Source organism: Humulus lupulus, chromosome X (assembly GCF_963169125.1).
Source record: "Humulus lupulus chromosome X, drHumLupu1.1, whole genome shotgun sequence".
NCBI classification, from domain to species: Eukaryota; Viridiplantae; Streptophyta; class Magnoliopsida; order Rosales; family Cannabaceae; genus Humulus; species Humulus lupulus.
The window spans coordinates 216,258,172-216,279,807 of NC_084802.1; the positions used below are offsets into that span (position 1 = coordinate 216,258,172).

Consider the following 21,636-nt stretch of genomic DNA (forward strand, 5'->3'; position numbering starts at 1 on the left):
ATTAATTAATTAAAAAGTAAATTGTAAGTTAGTTACAGATTTATTTTTTAAATTTGAATATTTTCTTTTAAGTATGACTAATCAGAAAATATACAAATAACTCAGATAATTTAGACAACTGATGAGATTCGCTCTGTGAAAAATAGAACAATACTTTACTCTCCCTGAAAAATAAAGAACCAATTCTTAGGCCTATTTTCTTGATCTCATGTGTTGAGTACATCAAGTAGAATCACAAATAAACTATCCTTCATTCTCTAAGTGCCCACACACTTCTTGAGGTGTAGAGAACGATGTGGAAGATCTTGGTGTGAGTACTTGGGAGCAGCTTGGATAGAAAGATCGTTCTTATTACGAAAAGATAGCAAGGACACTTGATAGGCCTCAAGAGATATGATTTATATTCTTAACTTGCATATTATGATTAATGTATGTATATTAATGGATCCGCATATTTAAAGGTAGTTTAAATATGTTACAAAATTTTTGGTGTACACTGGGCCAACCCCACCACCATTCCGCTACGTATTAGGAAACTTGTTCCTAACACTAAATATTTAAAGAGACTATTTAAGTCATTACTAAAATAATATATTTGGTAATAATTAATTAATTACTTAAAAAGGGTTTAAAGAGAAAAAAAATATGCTATGTTTTCAGAGCATTACATTTCCAATCCAAAATTTGATTACGACACCCTATTTTTATTAAAAATTATTATATAATATATATTTTTATCAATTTATGCCCACATTTTTTCTATTTTTTTCCTTTTTCATATTCTAAAAAATACATATAAATAATATATATTTTAAATATTTAAATAAAATAAAAATAAAAACTTATTAAATAGTTTTTTTTCCAAAAAATTATACATTATTTTAGAAAAAATTTATAAATACAAGATAAAATAATTTATTATTTTAATTAACAATAAAAGAATTTAAAGAATATAATGCCTCTATGTTTTTTTTTTTTTTTTTTTGTTAAAATCATATCTTATTTTATAAATTAGAACTTATTTAATAAAATATAATATTGGAACCTACGTGAGCCTAAAAGTAAAAGCTAGAGATCTCATTGCTACAAAAAATAAAGATTGAGGTCCTAACTAGTACAAATGATAAATCTTAAGGACCCAAAATACTATTTGCCCTTCCTTGCTCGGAGTTTATCTTTTGGTTTTTATAAACAACAATAAAAAAAGAATTAAAATAGAGCAATAGGCTTTCGTTTGCATAATAAATAAAATTTTATCTATTAGACACATGCAATTGCTAGTCCAATGGTTCACAGAAGGCATAAGTTTGAATCTTTAATCAATGAATGAAATGACATGTGGATGAATATAAGAAGGTGAGAGAAAGAGTTTCCTTATCACTCCTCCTATGTATATATTAACATTGTCATATACACACCTTTCAAACTAAAACGACAATATATATAAAAACGACAAGATCAAATTCCATCGTACGACAGCAAACTTGAAGTTTGGTTGTAGCACAGCACACACACGCTATGATTAGTCTATTGGTTGGAAAGATTCCATTTCCATGGAGGATTTTTAGTCTAAAGTCCTAACACACACAGTAGGTAACAGTAGTTGATTTGAGGAGATCAACAGGAGGGAGGAATCACAGAGTGGATAGGGAAAAGGAGAAAAGGAGGATCCCAAGCGTAGGAGAATCCGACCGAAGCGAAACCCTTGAGCGCTGAGCCGTTGACGAGGAGGCACTGGCCGTGGCCTTGGTCGAGGAAGGTGGCCGGATCCACGGGCTTCGTCGTCTGAAAGCCCTGACACCCCAGCTTGATCTGACTCTGAGGACAATCGCACGTGTTAACCACCGTCACGTTCCACTCTGCCTTTCCATTTATCTCTCTCCCACTTCGCACTGTTCCGATGTTTATGTTGTCCAAACTGCAATTTTTACAAATTCCTGCCCACGTATTTATTTTTATTTTTATTATTTTGTGTTTGTGATTAAATAATTTTATAAACCAGTCATATATATATGTATAACTATGTAAGTACTTATTACTTACCACTGTTGATGAGATTACTGATCAGAAAAACGATTGCTATGAGAGACTTAGCCATGGCGGCGGCGGCCATTTCTGGGTAGCTGATTGGAGCTTTTGGTGTGGCGGTGGAGATTATTAATGGAAAACTGTTTTATCAACTTTCGAAATATGGTAGGTATATATCCCCTCAATAATTCCTACCTTTTTTATTTTTCGCCACTACGCTTTTTCTTTTTTCTTTATAATAATTATTAATCAATCAATACCCACCGGTTTTCTTCTCTTTTTTTAATTATTATATATTGTGATAACTTTCAAAAATTATTTATGAAAATTGTAAAGGAATGAAAGGAAAAAAAGAAAAGCAGACCAAATTCAAATTAGGAATTTACTACCACAAATATTTGGATAATTAATTCATTTTTCCATTTATATTTATTTATCATTTAAATTAATAGAAAGAAACAAACAAACAAAAAGCTTGTCCCAATTGCAAATTTTGAGTGATCTCCCGGCTTTAATAACTTTAAAAAGGCTTCCATCCATGATCCTATCCTCGTGTGCTTGTGTACGTGGAGGTTTTTCAAGCATATCCAATCTTAATATCTCAAAAGTCAAAAAGAGTTACATTTTCTTTTTAAATATATGTATGGGAACTAGGAAGGAATCTCAGTGTAGTGCTATTTTAGAAATGATCTATCAGTGCTATAAACAAAATGTTAGATAATATATTATATTGTCGAATGGAAATGGTAAGACTAAAATACATATGCAAAAAATCCAATAGATAAGATAATATTTAAATAAGTGTTACAATTTTATTTATCAAAATACAAGTAAATAGAAAGATGTAAAAGAGGAAAATTACAAACTCAAAACAATAATAATACAAATAAATAAGAATAACAAGATCAAAAGAATGAAAATAACAATTATAAGAACACAAACTCTCACACAACTAAAGTGTAGAGTAGTGGAGATAACCAACTTGAACAAGATTAAATACATTTGTCTAAAAGCTTATATCCTCCTATTCTCTAAGCACTAAGGGATCTCTCAAGGAAATAATTATCTAGAATTATCAAGCTTCTATGGTGTATTTTTCAACCAAGTGTTTTGTGGATAGAAAATTGTGTATCTTACAAGTGAGCATTAGACTTCTACTTATAGAGTTTGAGATACACTTTGAAAATCAAATTCCACCAACCCCTATAGTTGTTACAAATGTTTAATTGGATGTTTATGGAATTAAAATGGAGATTTTGGAGTTAATAAGGATGTTTGAACCGTTCAAATTGGAAAAAAATTGAAAAATGGTATTGGCTGTCAGCCTCAGTGGCCGTAGCCATAGCCCATTTTCAGCATTAAAAATTTTAGTATTTCCAAAACGTCCCAAACTTTTTCCCACATGATTTTGTAACCTCCATACACCTAATGGGAGTTAAGAAGATGTCTCCAACATCCATAATTCATAATGGGTTTGTGAAATCTAAACTAAAGTGTGTAATACACAATCTATACATTATTGGGTAATATTTGGGAGTTACAAATTTGTAACTGATTTTGTAACTCCAAAATATGTCATATTTGGGCACACACATGTGTCCAATTTTGTGACTCTCAAAAATATGTTACGTGGTATGACAAATCACATTTTGCCACATTATTTAATCTAAATATTGTTTAAAATAATATAACATTCCCCCACTTAGAATAAATAATCACATTTTGTAACACTTATTTAATCAATCAAACATTATATTAAAATATAGTATTCTCCCACTTGATTAAATAACCACTCTCTATAGAAACATTTGCATTGGTGCATAAAATAAAATGTCTTTCGACTTGAATTTTATCTTAGTGTAATTATCACAAAGTGTTGACCCACGATTTGGCCAACTGACACGGAGTCAGAATATGTTTGATATGAATGAAAGAGATGAGAAGAACGTAGTGACAAAAGTAAATAAGACACAGTATTTTATAGTGGTTCGACCCCAAGATCTGGTAATGACCTACGTCCACTTAGAATGATATTGATGTAAAACCAGAAGAGTGATCAAAGAACTAGGGTTCAATGAGTTTCACCACTTTCTTAAGAACAATACAATATTCCTAGGATAATTACTATAATCTCTCACGATTCCAAAAGCCAAAAGTCCCCCTCCCTTGAGCTATCTCTTGCTATTTATAGGCTCAAGGGGGATTACAAAAGATTGTTACAGATATTCTTTCCTGAATAATCGGATTCTCAGGAGATTGTGTGAGATAAATTCGGGATTCATAAAGATCTTCCCATTAATGTCGCCTTGTACACGGAACTATCGACCAGACTAGTCGCAGGTAAGACAAGCTTGCACTGCTTCTAATGTGTCCTCTGGTCGATACTCTAGCAGAACGTTTCCAGGTGTCAGCCACGTGTCCAGGGATCACCTGCCACGTCACCAATGCTAATTTTACGGATAACATTTGCCCCCCAAGTTTATTTATCACGAGCAGTAAATAAACTTTTGAACGAACGACTCTTCGGTAACCCCGCCTGACGTGTCAGAACCCTTCGTGTGTTCTTGAAAAAAGCAACCTACCTCTGTCCAATCACGTCCTTTCGGTTCCCCAGAAAAGATTTCGACGGCCATCTCGCTTCCCCATACTTTGAAAAAGGGAAACTAATGATTATACTTTTTACTATCAGAAACAAACTTATATAAGACCTTCGAAGCCTTTATTTTCTTTTTACGCACGCCATCGTCTCCACAAGAAAACCTAAAATCCAAAGCCCTCAACATTCTTGAAGACCGCTCCGTCTGCACTTTCAGGACCCCATTCGAGAGCTTCTTGATCTCTAAAGACCCTTCTTCCATCTTCACGATCACTTTTCTTGGTAAGTTTTCGAGTTCCCACGCTTCTAATTTTTTGTGATGCATGCTTCTGACTGTGTACTGTTTGAGTTTATCTGCTTCTGGCTTGAGACGCTTGTAGACTGAATATTTTGTAGGTGGAATAGGGTTACGAGTTAGTTTAAAATCTGGGATCATGCTTTTTAGGACATAAAATCGAAGTAAAAATTCGATCTTTAGGCTAGTTGAAAAATAAATTTTTCCCGCCCTAAGGGGAGTTGAAAAAGCTTTTTCAGAAAAACTTTTTACTTTCACCCTTTGATCCGTTTTTCAAACTGTTCGTGTAGAAAAATTTAGCTTTTTGTTAGAATGCTGTTGTATAAAAACTTAATTTTTATACTCGACCAGCGTTATTCTAAAAAGCTTTTAAAAGTTTTCTATCCTCACCTCCCCATTCTTCTGTATGCAGACTTTAATGCCAGATTTGTGGGGAGGTGAAAGGCCTATTGACGACGACCTTCTCGCCCAACTGCTCGAGGGAGAAGATCAACCAGCTGACCGTGTCCACGAGATCCCTTTTTCGCGATCCTCTTCCAAACCCCATTCTTCTCTTCCAATGGCCCGTTCCAAATCTTCAGGCAAGAAAAGACCCGAGTCTGAAAACAACCCAAATTCTCCTGCTCGGCCTGATTCGCAGGCAAGGGCTCCCTCGACCAGCGGTCAAGAAAATCTCGCTCCTGACCCTAATATCCAAATCAGGGCCAGCCCTCGCCATCAGAACTTGCCTGATGTCGAGTGGTATACTTCCCCGGCCAGTTCAGTGACTCTTCGGATGATTGCTAACTGCTTCAGAAGATTCCCCCTCACAGGGGTTTCCATTATACAACCTGCCGCAGACCAGAGGGCTAACCTCCCCAGAGGTGTCAACAGCGCTTGGTCTCGGTATCATATTGAGGCGGGAGCTTATCTCCCTCTTCATCCCTTTTTTGTGGGGGTGGCCAATTATTTTGGTGTCGCCCCCTTCCAAATAACTCCAAACGGATATAGAATGCTGGTCGCACTCTATATCCTGTATAAACTTAAGAAATGGCCAGAACCTTCACCCCACGAGGTCAACTATCTCTTTGACCTCAAGTCTAACCCGCAACAACACGGAACGGGTTTCTTCCATTTTTGTCACCAGGAAACCAATCAAACATTCCTGAGTGACACTACGCGTATCTCGAATGTGGGGCAGTATAATAAGGAGTACTTCCTTACCCCGGACATATCCAGCAACAACCTGGCCTTCGCACGAGGAGGTAAGCACCGTTTCTGACTGGTCGATACTTTTACTCAAGGTGTCTCCTTTCATTTTTCTCAAACTGTAATCTGCTTTTCAGGCCCTTGGTTACGTCCGACCCCAACACCAGCCATGGTGTTGAGGTCTAATACTCTGGCCAGGATGTCCGACGCAGCAAAAAGCGTCAAGACCCTGGTGACTGAAGAAAACTTGAGGCTGTCTGGCCTCCTGGCTCCTCGCCATGAAACTAGAGGGTCCGTGGTGGACGAAGCCACTGCCGAGGGGGTTCCCAAGCAGCAACCCCCTGTGTCTCCTCGGAGGAGGAGGCCAACGGGGATTACTATTAGGGAGCCCACGGGCAATCCTTCCGCAGAAAGGCCTTCTGCTCCCCAAGGCAAGGGGAAACAAAAGGCCAAAGAGCGAGCTGTGGACTTGGGAGAGTCCTCTGATGAGAACGGTAACACTATTTTACTTTTAAATGGTTTGCCAATTCCCTGTCATTTGTTCGACGGGGAAGGCAACTTTACGTATACTCCAAAATTAGGACCAGACTTCTTCATGCCAGATAATGAGTATATGACTAATAGAGTCAATAGTGTAGCGACCAGTAGTTGTAGCTCGGGTATTCACTTTGTTGCCTTTCTTCTGTTGCATATAATATATTTTCATCTACCTCTTGTCTTATCATTTTCCTGTGTTTACTTGCATGCAGACATGGCCACTCCCAATATCTTTGACATGTACCAGGCCGAGGAGGAAGAGGAGGTTCCCCAACTCCAGCGGAGATCCAAGAGGAGAACTGGCGAATCCAGCCGAGGCCCTCCAGCCAAGAAGGGTCGAACAGAAGACCTTCCCAAGGACGCGCCAACTGGGCAAACTCCTGGGCCAATGGGGCAAACTCATCCACTAGCTCCTACTGAGAAGCAGACTCCTCCTGCCCCACCAAATCCTCCGGCTGCGCCCACTAGAGAGGAAATTACTCGTGAAGAAGCTCTCGGGGCCAAACTCATGAGCCGTACCCTTCGATCAGCCAGGGATCGCCTTGACCGCATTGGCAAAGGTGACCATGTCAGAGATGCAATGGTCGAGGCTGAAAACTTGGGGGCCGACCAGGTTCTGAACAGGGCCCTGAATGAAATCTCCAGTGTGGGTATTTCTTCACTTTTTTTTTTTAAGTCTTAGTCTTTTATTCTTCACGGCAGGTTCTAACTCTTTCCTTTGTTCACAGGCCTTGCTATCTTCTATCACTGCTCGTACCCGTATCCAGGCTTCCATCGAGCAGGCCAAGGCAAAGGCCACTGAGAGGCATCAAGTGAAGGCAGCTGAGGAGCTTTCCGCTGCAGAGGCTAGGCACGCCAAGGAGTTGGAGGCAATGGCTCGAGAAAGGGATGCTGCGGTGACCAAATTGTCAGAGGCTGAAGCTGCAAAAGATGTCGCGGTGAAGTTGAGGCAGCAGTATCGAGAGTCCAATCAAACCCATCTTCGCGAGATCAAGCATTTGGGAGAGACACTCAAGTCCAAGGACGAGGCTATTGTCACTCTCGAAGGCAAGGTGAAGCAGCTGGAGCATGACAACTCCAAAAATCTTGAAAAGTACAAGAGGACGACACTCCGATGTTTCTACAACTTCTGGAAACATAATCAGGGTGCCGATTTTAGCTATCTTTCAGAGGAAGTCAGGACTGCTGAGTTGGCTCGCTGCACCTCTCAACTGGCCGAAGAGGAGGCAAGACTGAGGATCCCTGCTTCTCCAAGCATCGTTGGTGTAGAAGAAGAAGAAGTTGCCGAGGACGCAACTAACCAAGATGCTGCCCGGGACCCTCCGGCCCCAAATGCCTCTGAAACTTTCCCATTTATTTTTTCTCTCTTTTTGGCCACACGACCTACGGGTCGTGATGTAAAGACAATAATTTCTTGTTTAAACTTTGCTGCACGGGCAGTAAATCTTTTTTCTTTTATTCGAACAGTTACATCCAAGCAGCGATGCTTGCGGTGTAAAAGCTTAAATCTTGATGCTATAATATCTTTATTTATTATAACATTTGTCTGTATGACCGAACTTAGCATAGTACTTTGGCATGATTTAACAAAACATAAATTTTGAAAAATACTCTAAGTACTGCAGCATGCTTTCACTCATTTTGTTCATGTGTTTACATACCTTGCGAGTATGCTTTGCTATCGATGTGCCTTATATGCCCCCCCAAGTGATTGAGGAGCTTTAGGTCCTTGGTCACTTGCCTTGACCATGACCTGTGCAAATATTACTGCTCGATAGGAAACGTAACACTTATAATACAGTAAAACAACACACGTAATGAACAAATACTTGTAAAAATAAATTTACAAAGGTTGGCAAGAATGACTGGCTGCGCACAGTCCCTTATAATCTCGTATTAAAAATGGACTAAACATGTCTTTACGAGTGATTCTGAAATAGAATCTTACATATACGAGCAGTTAGCCATACAACGTGGCTAACCCTCTTTGCAAAACTTGTAAAAAAATTAAAATTTTAACACAAGCCAGTTCTTTAAAAAGGATTGTTCATTGATGATACTTGCGTAGGTGTCCTCCATTCCAGTAACGTGGAACGAGATCTCCATTCAAGCGTGCAAGTTTATATGTGCCTGGATGAAGGACCTCTTCAATCTGGTAAGGTCCCTCCCAATTAGGTCCGAGCACTCCAGCAGTAGGGTCGCGGGTATTTAAGAAAACTCGTCGTAGCACCAAATCTCTGACGTTGAATTTTCTTTCTTTAACTTTGGAGTTAAAGTACCGGGCGACTTTTTGCTGGTATGCCGCAACTCGGAGTTGAGATTTCTCTCATATCTCATCGATTGAGTCTAGGGACTCCATCATTAGCTGGCTGTTCTGATCCTGGTCGTAAGTCAAGCGCCGATGTGAGGGGGGATCTAACTCGACAGGCAACATGGCTTCATATCCGTAGGCTAATGAAAATGGAGTATGTCCTGTCGTTGTTCGGTGGGACGTTCTATACGACCATAGGACTTCAGGCAGCTGCTCTGGCCACGCCCCTTTAGCTTCTTCAAGTCTTTTCTTCAGGGTGTCTTTAAGAGTCTTGTTTACGGCTTCGACCTGCCCGTTCGCTTGGGGGTGTGCAACTGAAGAAAAGCTTTTAATAACTCCATGCCTCTCGCAAAAATCGATGAATAAGTCGCTGTCAAATTGGGTCCCGTTGTCTGAAACTATCTTCCTGGGCAAACCATATCTGCATACAATGTTCTTGATGACGAAGTCAAGAACTTTCTTGGTCGTGATGGTTGTGAGTGGTTCAGCTTCGGCCCATTTGGTGAAGTAATCAACTGCCACAATTGCGTACTTTACTCCGCCTTTCCCTGTAGGCAGGGATCCAATCAAATCTATCCCCCATACTGCAAAAGGTCATGGGCTCTGCATCTGCTTCAGTTCGTTTGGAGCTGCTCGTGGAGTCTTGGAGAACCTTTGACATTTATCACATCTTCGTACATACTCCATCGAATCCTCGTTCATCGTTGGCCAGAAGTAGCCTTTCCTTAGAATCTTTTTTTCCAAGTGTCTTTATGCTCATATCCTTTGCCATTCTCAATCCAGCGAGGAGTGCTTCATATTCTGCTTCATTATTTGATGCAGTGACGTCGAACCTGATGGCGCAGTGAAATCAATGCCCTTCCGGCGTTATCAATATCACTCCCGTTCCAACGTGAGATTCGTTGGATGAACCATCCGTGAATAGCTTCCACGAAGGAGTTTTTTCTTGAGGCACGGGCGCCTCAGGCAGTTCGCACTGCTCACTGTTTGGGAGTTCGGTGAACTCCGCAATAAGATCGGCTAAGACTTGTCCCTTTACTGTTGCTCGCGGTGAATAGGTTATGTCGAACTGCCCTAACTCAACTGCCCATTTTAACAATCGCCCAGCCGCCTCGGGTTTTTGGAGGACTTGCCGAAGGGGCTGATCAGTTAGAACTGTGATAGGATGGGCTTGGAAGTAGGGGCGCAGCTTTCTAGAGGCAAGGATCAAGCAATATGCTAACCTCTCGATTGGCGGATATCTCAATTCTGCCCCGATCAGTCTCTTACTGACATAGTAGACTGCTTTTTGTGCACCTTCTTCCTCTCGCACTAGCACCGCGCTGGCAGCGACTTCAGTAATCGCCAGATAAATAAACAAAGTTTCTCCTTCGACCGGCTTTGATAAAATGGGAGGCTGTGCCATATGATCTTTCAGCGCCTGGAATGCTTGCTCGTAGTCTTCTATCCACTCAAACTTTTTATTCCCCCTAAGTAGATTGAAGAATGGAACGCACTTGTCTGTTGATTTTGAAATGAATCTACTTAGGGCTGCGATTCTCCCGGTTAAACTTTGTACATCTTTGATCCTTTCTGGCGACTTCATGTCGATCAGGGCCTTTATCTTGTCAAGGTTGGCCTCGATTCCTCTTGAATTTACGATAAACCCCAAAAACTTCCCTGATCCGACTCCAAAGGAACACTTGAGGGGATTTAATTTCATTTGGTACTTGTTTAACACATTAAAGCACTCTTGTAAATCCTTCACATGCCCTTTTGCTTTCTTAGACTTTACCAGCATGTCGTCCACATATACCTCCATGTTTACACCGATTTGCTCTTTGAACATGTGGTTGACTAGCCATTGGTAAGTCGCACCTGCGTTTTTCAGTCCGAAGGGCATTACTCTATAGCAATACAAGCCTGTATCGGTTCGAAAGCTGGTGTGATCCTCATCAGGGGGATGCATGCTAATCTGGTTATAGCCCGAATATGCATCCATGAATGAGAGGATCTCATGCCCTGCAATAGCATCGACCAGCTGGTCGATCCTTAGGAGTGGGAAGCAGTCCTTTGGGCAGGCTTTATTGAGGTCTGTAAAATCCACACAGGTCCGCCACTTGCCGTTAGGCTTGGGGACCAGCACCAGATTGGAGACCCACGACGGATAAAAAGCCACCCTTATGAATCTGTTCTCCTTTAACCTTTCGATTTCTTCTTTTAAGGCTCGTGATCTATCTTTATCGAGCAGCCTCCTTTTTTGTTGCACTGGTGGAAAGGTCTTGTCTATATTCAGGACATGGCTGATTACTGCAGGATCTATCCCAACCATGTCTTTATGCGACCAGGCGAAAACCTCCTGGATTTTTTGCAAGAATTCCACCAGTGCGTGCTTCGTGGTAGGCTCTAAGTTTTTCCCAACCTTTATGACTCTGGTTGGGTCTTCTTTGTCGAGTTGGACCTCCTCCAGGTCCTCGACGGGTCCAACATTTTCTTCAAAATCCCCAAAGCGAGGATCCAAATCTCCATCCTCACTTTGGGCAACACCCTATTTGGTGACTTCATCACCTGATCGGGCTTGCATATCAACTGCCATCTGCAATCTATCTGGGGCAGTGCTCCTCGACGTTCCACTTTTTGCCTTTGTGATCGAGGCGTTGTAGCACTCCCTGGCTTCCCTTTGGTTTCCCAAAACGCGTCCTACCCCCGCGTCCGTTGGGAACTTCATGGCTAGGTGCCACATAGAGATGACGGCCCGTAGATCAACCAGTATGGGCCTTCCAATAATGGCGTTGTACACCGAAGGACAATCGACCACTACAAAAGTGGTGAGTAATGTCCTTGTTGCAGGCGCTGTACCCGTCGTTATTGGGAGTTTGATTAATCTGGCTGGGGCGAGTCCTTCTCTGGAGAAGCCGTATATCGTCTGATTGTAGGGCTCCAAGTCTTTTACGGACAATTTCATGCGTTCCAGTGTTGACTTATACAAGATGTTCACTAAACTTCCTGTATCGACCAGTACCCTCTTCACCATCATGTTGGCCATCTGGATGTCCACGACCAGCGGATCGGAATGTGGGAACCGGACGTGTTGGGCATTGCCATCAGAGAAGGTTATCTCACCTTCCTCTGACCGAGCCTTTTTTGGTGCACGGTCCTCCACAGTCATCATCTCGATGTCCTGGTCATGGCGCAGAGTCCGAGCATATCATTCTCTGGCCTTTCCGCTATTTCCCGCGAGGTGCGGGCCTCCGCAGATGGTTAAGAGTGTTCCAGCCACGGGGGCAGGCTGTAATGGTGGCGAGCGTTGGCGTGTGGACACCTGCTCGTTGCCACCCGGAGCTTCTCGCTGGGAATTTCCCGAGGCCCGTACGTATCTTCTCAAGTGTCCTTGTCTAATAAGGAACTCGATTTCGTCTTTTAACTGGTTGCATTCATTAGTGTCATGTCCGTAGTCGTTATGGTAACGACAGAACTTGGTAGTGTCTCTTTTCGAAATGTCCTTTCGAATGGGTCCAGGTTTCTTGTAAGGCACACTGGAGCTTGTGGCCTGGTAAACCTCTCCCCGAGACTCGACGAGGGCAGTGTAGTTAGTGAACCGAGGCTCATAACAATTACTCTTGGCTCGTTTGTTGTCGGAGGTGGAAGGCTCGTTATACGGCCGTTTTCCACCATTCTTGCCATTACCGTTGCCGTTCCCGTTGCCTTTGCTGTTGCCATTAGGTTTGGAACCATTGGCGGGTTTGGAAGCCTTCTTATCCTTGCCTGAGGGCTTTCCGTCGTCGGCAATGGCCTCTTCAAGCTTGATATAGCGATCAGCTCGATCCAAAAATTCTTGGGTAGTTCTCACCCCTTCCTTTCGGAGACTCTTCTAGAGGGGAGAACAACGTTTTACTCCTGCAGTTATTGCCATCATCTTCCCTTCGTCCCCGACCGTCTTCGCTCCAGCTGCTGCTCGCATAAAACGTTGGATGTAGTCTTTCACTGACTCCCCATCCTGCTGGCGAATTTCGACTAGCTGGTTGGCTTCGGTTGGGTGTATACGACCAGCATAGAACTATCCGTAGAACTCCTGTACGAACATTTCCCAGGAAACAATGCTTGCGGGAGGGAATTTGAAGAACCACTCCTGCGCAGCTTCACAAAGTGTTGCAGGGAAGATCCTGCACCGAGCGTCTTCGGACACTTTCTGAATATCCATTTGAATTTCAAACTTATTGACATGCGAGACTGGGTCTCCATATCCGTCAAAGTTTGGAAGCGTAGGCATCTTGAATTTGCTGGGAGTTTCAGCATTAGCTATCCTTTGTACTAAAGGAATGCCTTTCCTCCTATCGTGGTCGATGTATGAAGTCCTTCCCCCAACCAGTTGCTGCACAGCCTGGTTGAGGGCGTCTATCTGGGCCTGCACAGCGGCAGGAATCGCTGTGGCCTCTGTTTCTGGGGGGACGTTCTCGCCATGCCTCTCACGGCGATCATTGAGTACATCTCTCAGGTCCTCTTCTCTTCTCCGCTGCTCGCTACCCCCGAGCCGGTTGAAGACATTATTTTGTCTGGCCTGCCCCCCAGCATCTTGTCTATTTGGTTGGTCATCTTGAGGTACCTGGCTTCTGCCTTTACCTCTTTCTTCATTCCTCCCACCAGCATTTCCTTTGCCTGAGTCGGCCTCATTGTATCCGTGGCCATCTCTGAACCTCGACTGGCTATGGTGAGATCGATTGTTCCCTCGATGTCCGTTCCTGGCTGAACCATCCCGAGCGTTAGAGGGTGGCCTGTGCTGGTCGTGGTGTCCCCGTGCATCATCTTGCCGTGGGGGGCCCCGAACCGCTGAGCCTAACTCTGAGTCCCTCCTGTTGCCAGGAGGGTACTGACCTCTGTTCGGTAGGTTCGGCCCATCATCCCTACGGCACCTAGGGCTGCGAGGCTGATGCTCGGCCCTATTCTGCCTCTGTTGCGGGGGATTACCCCGAGCAGCTTGGGACGGTGGCTGTGCCTCGGGCTCCAGTGGGGCATCGTCATGGGGCATCTGAGGCTGCTCGGGTCTTTGCAGACTCGAAGGCTGGATCGATGGGCTTGGATTAGGACCCCTCTGGGGCGGCCCATTCACAGGTTGGTCAGGCTGCGAGGCAGGTGCAGCCTGATTTCTAGCCAATAGCAAGGCTACCTCAAGGGCTGCCATGGCTTCGTTCTGGCAGCGGTCCACCTCCGCCTGCCTTTCGCTCAATTTCGCGCACTGCCGTTCAATTTCCTGCTGCTGCCGCGCCATAACTTCAGCGGCAGTCTCCTGACTGGCTCTCAGACTAGCCAGCTCTTCTTGCAATGCGCCCAGGGTACTCTTTAGCGTTGCATCATCCATTTCCTCCTCCTCAAAGTCTAGTTGTGGCTCATCCTCTGCCATGCTTGCGGGAGGAGGAGGAGGTGGCGGGTTTGACGGTGCAGCGGCGGCCGCCTGTCCAGTTTTCTTTCCAGCTTTCGCCATTAGTTTTCTCAACAACGATAAATCAAGCTCTCAATGAAAGCACCAGAATGTTGACCCACGATTTGGCCAACTGACATGGAGTCAGAATATGTTTGATATGAATGAAAGAGATGAGAAGAACGTAGTGACAAAAGTAAATAAGACACAGTATTTTATAGTGGTTCGACCCCAAGATCTGGTAATGACCTACGTCCACTTAGAATGATATTGATGTAAAACCAGAAGAGTGATCAAAGAACTAGGGTTCAATGAGTTTCACCACTTTCTTAAGAACAACACAATATTCCTAGGATAATTACTATAATCTCTCACGATTCCAAAAGCCAAAAGTCCCCCTCCCTTGAGCTATCTCTTGCTATTTATAGGCTCAAGGGGGATTACAAAAGATTGTTACAGATATTCTTTCCTGAATAATTGGATACTCAGGAGATTGTGTGAGATAAATTCGGGATTCATAAAGATCTTCCCATTAATGTCGCCTTGTACACGGAACTATCGACCAGACTGGTCGCAGGTAAGACAGGCTTGCACTGCTTCTAATGTGTCCTCTGGTCGATACTCTAGCAGAACGTTTCCAGGTGTCAGCCACGTGTCCAGGGATAACCTGCCACGTCACCAATGCTAATTTTACGGATAACACAAAGTTTGTTGAAATTTTGGTTGTTGAAGCATTGAACTACAATCCCTTGACAACAAACCGGTGATAACACACACACATTTGCTATGTTCACTTGAGACCTCAATATCTCGCTTTTGCACCGTTAATGACCATGTGCACATTCCATTCATAAACTTTTGTTGAGAATGTCTCCCAATTTTCATGAGGGGCAACACCACCCCTAACTCTATATAGGTAGAACTCTTATAGTATTTTGTTACCCTATAATACTTGTCTTTTTCAAGACCGAGTTTTATTAAAAAAATCTTTTCGGTTTTAACCCTCATTTTGGTAACACACTAGTACTCATATCTCAGATGTGACCAAATTTGAGTACTACTACTATTCACTTGGTTGACTTGTTATTACCTATTGAACCTAATACTAGTTTGGTTACTAGTATCAAGATAGGTTACCATCAACCGTAAATCTCTTTAGGGAGTCTATATCCCATCCCTTGAGATGTAGAAATGATTCTAAAATTCCGTATTTTATGATTACCAACTTTTTATTTAATTAAATCAATTAATTAAATGTAGAATAAAAGGTTGGTACTGGAACATATATTTTGTAGCTACAGACAAAGATTCTGTAACTACAGAAATACACAACAGAAGGATGAAACAGAAAATTAAAAACACACAGAGGTTTTTATACGTTGTTTCAACAATCCTTTCGAATGTTACTAGTCCATGGGGTCACACCCAGAGATAAAATTCATTAATAAAGTTTCTAAAAAATACAAAGTATTTGACTTAAGCAAACATTAGACTCCCACTAATTTTATGCCGCAACCTTGATGTATTTTCCACTTGATGAATGAACCTTGCTGAAACTTCAAGAACTCGAACTCCCTTCGATTTGCTTGAAGAGTTCTTGTTTCCTCCCAAGGCAAGACTAGGATGAACCTTCTCTCGACGGTTTGCTCTTTGTTGAATTGTTTCAATACACAAAACAAATACAAAGACACAAAATGACAGATGTATAGTTGAACCACTAACCTCTACACAAGAAACACTCTTATCTAAAGATGTAAAATATGTTTTAAAAATAGACAAAAGAGTTAACCTAGACAAAGCTGTTATGGTAAGTATTTATATACAAACTGTTAACCGAGATTTTCGGCAACTCTATTAATAACTAATATTTACTGATAATTATAATGAAAGCAGAAGATTAACGCGGGGTTTTTACGTGGTTGGGGCGTTAACTAGCCTTAGTCCACGAGTCTATATTATTAGAGCTTGAAGAACCTTTTACAATGGAGTTTTCTCTCTATATTTTGACAGGGTTCCTGTCTTTTTTCTTGGTGAAAGGAGACCCCTTTTCCAGTGTTCTGTAGCTCATATTTATAGGCGTATGGGAACACCGGGTCTGACCCAGGCCCATCGGAGGAATGGATATAGGTGGCCTTTCTAGTGGAGGCCCAATACAAAAGGTACAAAATACATGAAGTCCATGCTAGCTGAGGCCCAACAGGTTGACCTTAGAACTACGTCTCGCCCGACAAAACGGCGCTTTTGGTCTGATCACTTCGAGTCACGAGGCCGATTCAGGAGACAAGACCAGTCAGAGTACTTGGCTGCGCAGTCCTGACACATCGGCGTGCAATCCCGAGGTGACCTTTTCTGCAGGTGAAAAGTGGGGACAACGCCCACGTGGAATGAGGCGACTTCAGGGTCCTGGACGCTTGGCCCCTTCAACCGGGGGGAGGTGATCAGGGTCCGTTTACCTTTATCCCGCTTCGTTTACCACAGGCCCGGACCGTATCAGGGTCCGGGACCTGGACATGTAGGCCTCGAGGGTCCGAACGCTCTGTGCACCGCCCGGACTATCGTTACGGAGGACGGACCCAGAGGGACATTCCGGACCCCTCCAATGGGCCCCGCCATGCATCTCTAGTCCATACCCTTCCCCTTGGACACTCAGTACCAAGAGGCCTCGGGTCGGTCCCGCATGCTTACATGGCCCCTGACAATGGGCCTGGACGAAGACTCCGAGCCCATGCAGGAAATGGGGATAACATTTACCCCCCAAGCCTTCGCCTAGGTCTGCCAGGAGGAGGGTTCCATCGTCCCCAGGACGTTCGCTTGGGTGCCTCCCCAGTTCTTGCCCGAGTTCGTGGGCCCGGGCAGAAGGCCGTGGCATTGGTTGGATGCTTAGCCCAGATCGTTTACCACGATCCGGGGACGTTTACCATTGTCCCGCTTTAGGGTAAGGATATGTGTGTTGTTAGGTGATTGCTGCACGGGTCTTGAAAGGTCGCCTAGGCCTCCCAAGGGTCGCTAGGCCTAGACTAGGGGGTCAGCGCACGTCTCGAGGCGTCCCATCCGCACGGGGGGGGCCATCATTAATGTCCCTGGAACGAGGTGGACCGTAGGATGGGGCGACCTTTGGCATCCGCCACGTTTGGGCCGTCAGATCTGAGACGGCGAGGATCCAACCTGAAAGGACTTACAAATGTCCCTACGCGACTCCTGACCGTCTGATGAAGAGACACCTGTCCGTTGGATCGTGGGCCAGAACTTGGGGCCAGTATAAATACCCCACGAAAACCACATTTGGCACTTTTACCTCTTCTAACCAGCTTAAGAACCGATAAACACTACTCGAACCTTGCATGTCCGACATCGCCACCTGCTCACTCTGCGCCGCCGCCTGTTCCCCAAAACCCCAATTTCCGCTCTTCCACCTGAAGACGTATCTCGGGTTTGCCCTGCCGACGAACTACTACATCGACTGCACCATTTTAAGGACGAGGTTCTGCCGTCCTTACAGTCAGACAGCCATCCTCTTCTACGATCGACACCACACAGTAAGTCTTTTTAACTCTCTTGACAACTTTATGAACCTGTGGTGTTCTTTTGATGCGTGCGTTTAGGCTCTGTGCTTAGAAATTGCTAGGAAGGCCACCTGGTTCGAGTTGCTCCGTATCCGGATGCCTCCCGGACAAGGGGCGGGCCTTAGTAGTCTCCTCTCCCGATCAGGGTCCCGGGGCTCTCTGGAGACCCGGACCTGATCCAACGGGACTCCAAGCAGTCCTTAGGAGATTCCCCGTACCTTGACCGACTTTCTTAGGCTTAGGTGCTGACTGCTTGGTCTTTCTTTCTTTGTTCCCAGATCGTCAGTTATGGCAACGGGCGTTACACTCCATTCTGAAGAAGAGGTCAATAGGGCCCCGATCACCGTTCCCGAGTCCCAGACACCTAAGGGCAACAGGTGGGAAATGGACGTGACGGCCAACTCGTTCCGGAACTATCGGATGATGCTGTTCCTGGAGTGGCAGCTGGGCATCGAATCAACTCCGGGCCTCTTTCACAACCACCTGGCCAAGCTCGAGGAGCGGGCGCACACGTCTGTGGAAGGATTCGGGGCCTGGAGTGCTGGCCATATCAGCGCGGGAGCGACGCTCCCGCTTCATGACTATTTCGTGTGGTTCTTGACGTACGTGGGAATCGCACCGTTCCAGCTTTTGCCACAAGCGTACCGTCTACTCGCTGGGTGGAAGGTGTTTTGCGCCGCGAAGGAGATCGCGGAGCCCACCCCTGCGGAAGTCTTGTACTTCTACAAGCTAGAGCCATAGGTTAACGTCAAGGACAAGACCCTGGACGGCTTTTACAGGCTGAAGCCGCGGAGCAGCTATCCAGCTCCTGGAGGCACCCCCCGGACGTCAGGCATTATTGGTTCATGACGTCCGGGTTCCTCGTGGACAAGAACCCCACACTGTTGCTGGACTTCCAGCGAGTGGGTAAGTATTTCCCTGGACCTATCTCTTTTATTCATCTTTTCTACTCGTCTCTTATCATGTCTTCCTGGTGGCAGGGCCCTTCACTCAAACCCCCCTTACCGAGTTCATCCAGGAAAGGAGGAGGTTTTATGCTAAGTTGACCGCGGAGGATCTGGACGTAGGGGGCTACGTCACGGACGATAACCTCCGACTGGTTGGGATGCTCGTGGCCACCCAGACCATTGTTATCCCGAATCTTCGGGGCATTCCCTGCGAGAAGAACGTCGACTTCCAGGAGCAATTGGCCCTCGACCACATTGCCACTGTGGTAAGGGCGGCGCGGGCCGACACGACCCAGCGTAAGAAGAACCAGCCCCCAGCGGAAGTGGCCACCTCAGAAAAGCTGGAGGAGCTCTTCGAAGATGCCCTACCAAACGTCGGGACTCCCGGGGCTAGCGTATCGAGGCGAGGTAACTCCCCTTTAATCTTAACTTATGCTCCCCGAATCGGGGACTTAGCTAGGGGCAGGCTAGTACCCCCGGGCCCCACGGTTGGGGCCGATGGGGAGATGAGGACTTCAGTTCCCGTCCCCGTAGGCTTAGAGGTCCTCATGTTCTTACCCGGGTTCCTCCAGTACGGGGGCTTCTTGAACTCGGATGACATAGGGGACCGAGTCCATTCATTTGCTTTAAGGGAATTGAGTCTCACCCGGGGCCTAGATGAGGGTTCGTCCCTGGTCATTTCCAACTTTGATTCGTGTGTTTTCCTGTTTGGTTTATCGTCCTAACTCCTTGTTCTGTACTTTTGCAAAGGACTCTGACATGTCAAACCCGGCCAGCGAAATGAGGCGGCTCATCAAGGACAGGGCAGTAAAGAAGGCGGCCAGGAAGAGAAACGATGCGACGGGCTCGGAGACCCACCTTACCGGGGAACTATCCGAGATGGAACTCCGTCCAGGTGAAGGAACTCTGGCCGTGGTTCCCTTCCAGGCCGTGGATCCTGCTGCAAACTTCGCCTCCAACCCGCCCCTCGTGATTGATTTGGAGGCGGGCGCGGCTGTCAGCCGTGACTCCGGGAAGAAGGGCCCGGATGCTGACGCCGGAGAAGGCAACCCCGGGAAGAGGCCTCGAACGATGCTGGCCGGCTCGACAGAAGAGTCACATGGGGAGAGTCGGCTGACCGCGAAGGAAATCCCCGCGCCGCCAGTTCTTCCCTTACGCCCAACTCTTCTCGAGGAGGGGGAGTCAGCCCTGCGGGATGAGAAGTCCCGGCTTATCAACCGGACCTGGGAAAACGGCCGGTGCTGGAGGGACGAAACTTACAAGGCCCTAACGATCCGTAGTCAGGTTGAATTCTCGGATCGACCTGCCGAGTTCAGCGCTCCTCAGCCAATCGTGGACCGGCTAGTCGCCGAAGTGGGCTTTCGCCCTAAACTCGGCCAGGACACGGCCCCCCTGGTGGCTGACCTGCTGGACCAGGTTGGGAGCACCATGTCCAACCTTCAACTCAAGAGGTACGCCACGATAGCCAACCCGGACGTATTGTTCGTCTCTCAGGCTCTCCGCCACCAGGCCACCGCGGTAACTTTCACTTCTCTTACACTCCTTCCCATACTTGTTGATGATAGTTTTATTTTCTAACTTTTCTTTGCTCCAGGTTGATCTGCTGTCTCAACGGAGTGCCGATCTGGTGGCCGAGCTCGCCATAAAAATGGAGACGGCCAAGCTGGAGTTGGAGGCGGCCGTGAATCAGAGGGAGGCCGCCAAGGAGACCCTTGGCCGGGAGACGGCCCGCCTCCAGGCAGAGGTGGCCCGTGTGTAGGTAGAGCGTGAGGAGCTCGGCCGAGCCAAGGTCGTGTTGGAAGAAGAGCTGTCCCGGAAGACAAAGGAGGCCGATGAACGGCCGCAGTGCAATCCGCCCTGGATAAAGAGGAGATCCTGGCCTTGAAAGCCCGAGTCTGCGAACTGGGCGACTCTCTGCTTCAAGAGAAGGCGGCGCATGAAACGACTCGTCACGAAAAGGAGGAGGCCGAGGGCTTACTGGATGTCACCTTTGACGAGGTCATCTACATGGCCTGGTGCAAAGACAAGAGTATGAACCTCCTTGTCTTTCCTGATCCTGAGTCAAAGCGGGCCGAGTACGAGGCCAAGGAGAAGGAGGATGCAGACCTCCGGGCGGATGCGCTGTAGGCCTGAACCCCGGCCTTGTACTTTTATTAGTGTTTTTGGCTTGTAATTAAATTTAAAACACAACTACTATCTTTGGTTTTTACGAAGGCTTCCTTCCATTGTTCAGTAGAAATTTCATTTTGTTGCCGCGACTAACTGATTGCAGGGGTTTAGTTCCGGTTCCAACGGCCTGGACTAGACTAAACGGGGCCCTCGGGGCTTGGTTTAACCTGGAGTTTAGTTCTCCTTTTATCGGTTTTTAGGCCCTGGCTTAGCCCTGGGGAAAATCGGATGCTTTTATATTCCAGAGGTCAATTTGTCCGGATCAGACGAGCCCCGAGCTCCGTCCTCTTTATTATACCCCCGGACGTCGTTCGTCCGGGATGGGACCAACCTTGGGCTCGGTCCTCTTTTATATATCCCCAGACGTCATTCGTCCGAGGTGGGACCGGTCTTGGGCTCGGTCCTCTTTTTTATACCCCCGGACGTCGTTCGTCCGGGGTGGGACCAGCCCTGGGCTCGGTCCTCTTTTTTATACTCCCGGACGTCGTTCGTCCGAGGTGGGACCGGCCTTAGGCTCGGTCCTCTTTTTTATACCCCCGGACGTCGTTCGTCCGGGGTGGGACCGGCCTTGGGCTCGGTCCTCTTTTTTATACTCCCGAACGTCGTT

At 45.8% G+C, this 21,636-nt stretch overlaps 1 protein-coding gene across 1 annotated transcript; it reads left to right on the forward strand.

The window, feature by feature from the left end:
* Positions 1-1,790: 1,790 nt before the first annotated feature.
* On the forward strand, positions 1,791-8,352 carry LOC133803856 (uncharacterized). The gene is made up of 3 exons (XM_062241996.1): positions 1,791-2,193; positions 6,857-7,290; positions 7,373-8,352. Exons 2-3 carry the CDS (start codon positions 6,859-6,861, stop codon positions 8,246-8,248), a joined length of 1,308 nt encoding a protein of 435 aa, XP_062097980.1. The 5' UTR covers positions 1,791-2,193; positions 6,857-6,858; the 3' UTR covers positions 8,249-8,352.
* Positions 8,353-21,636: the final 13,284 nt, after the last annotated feature.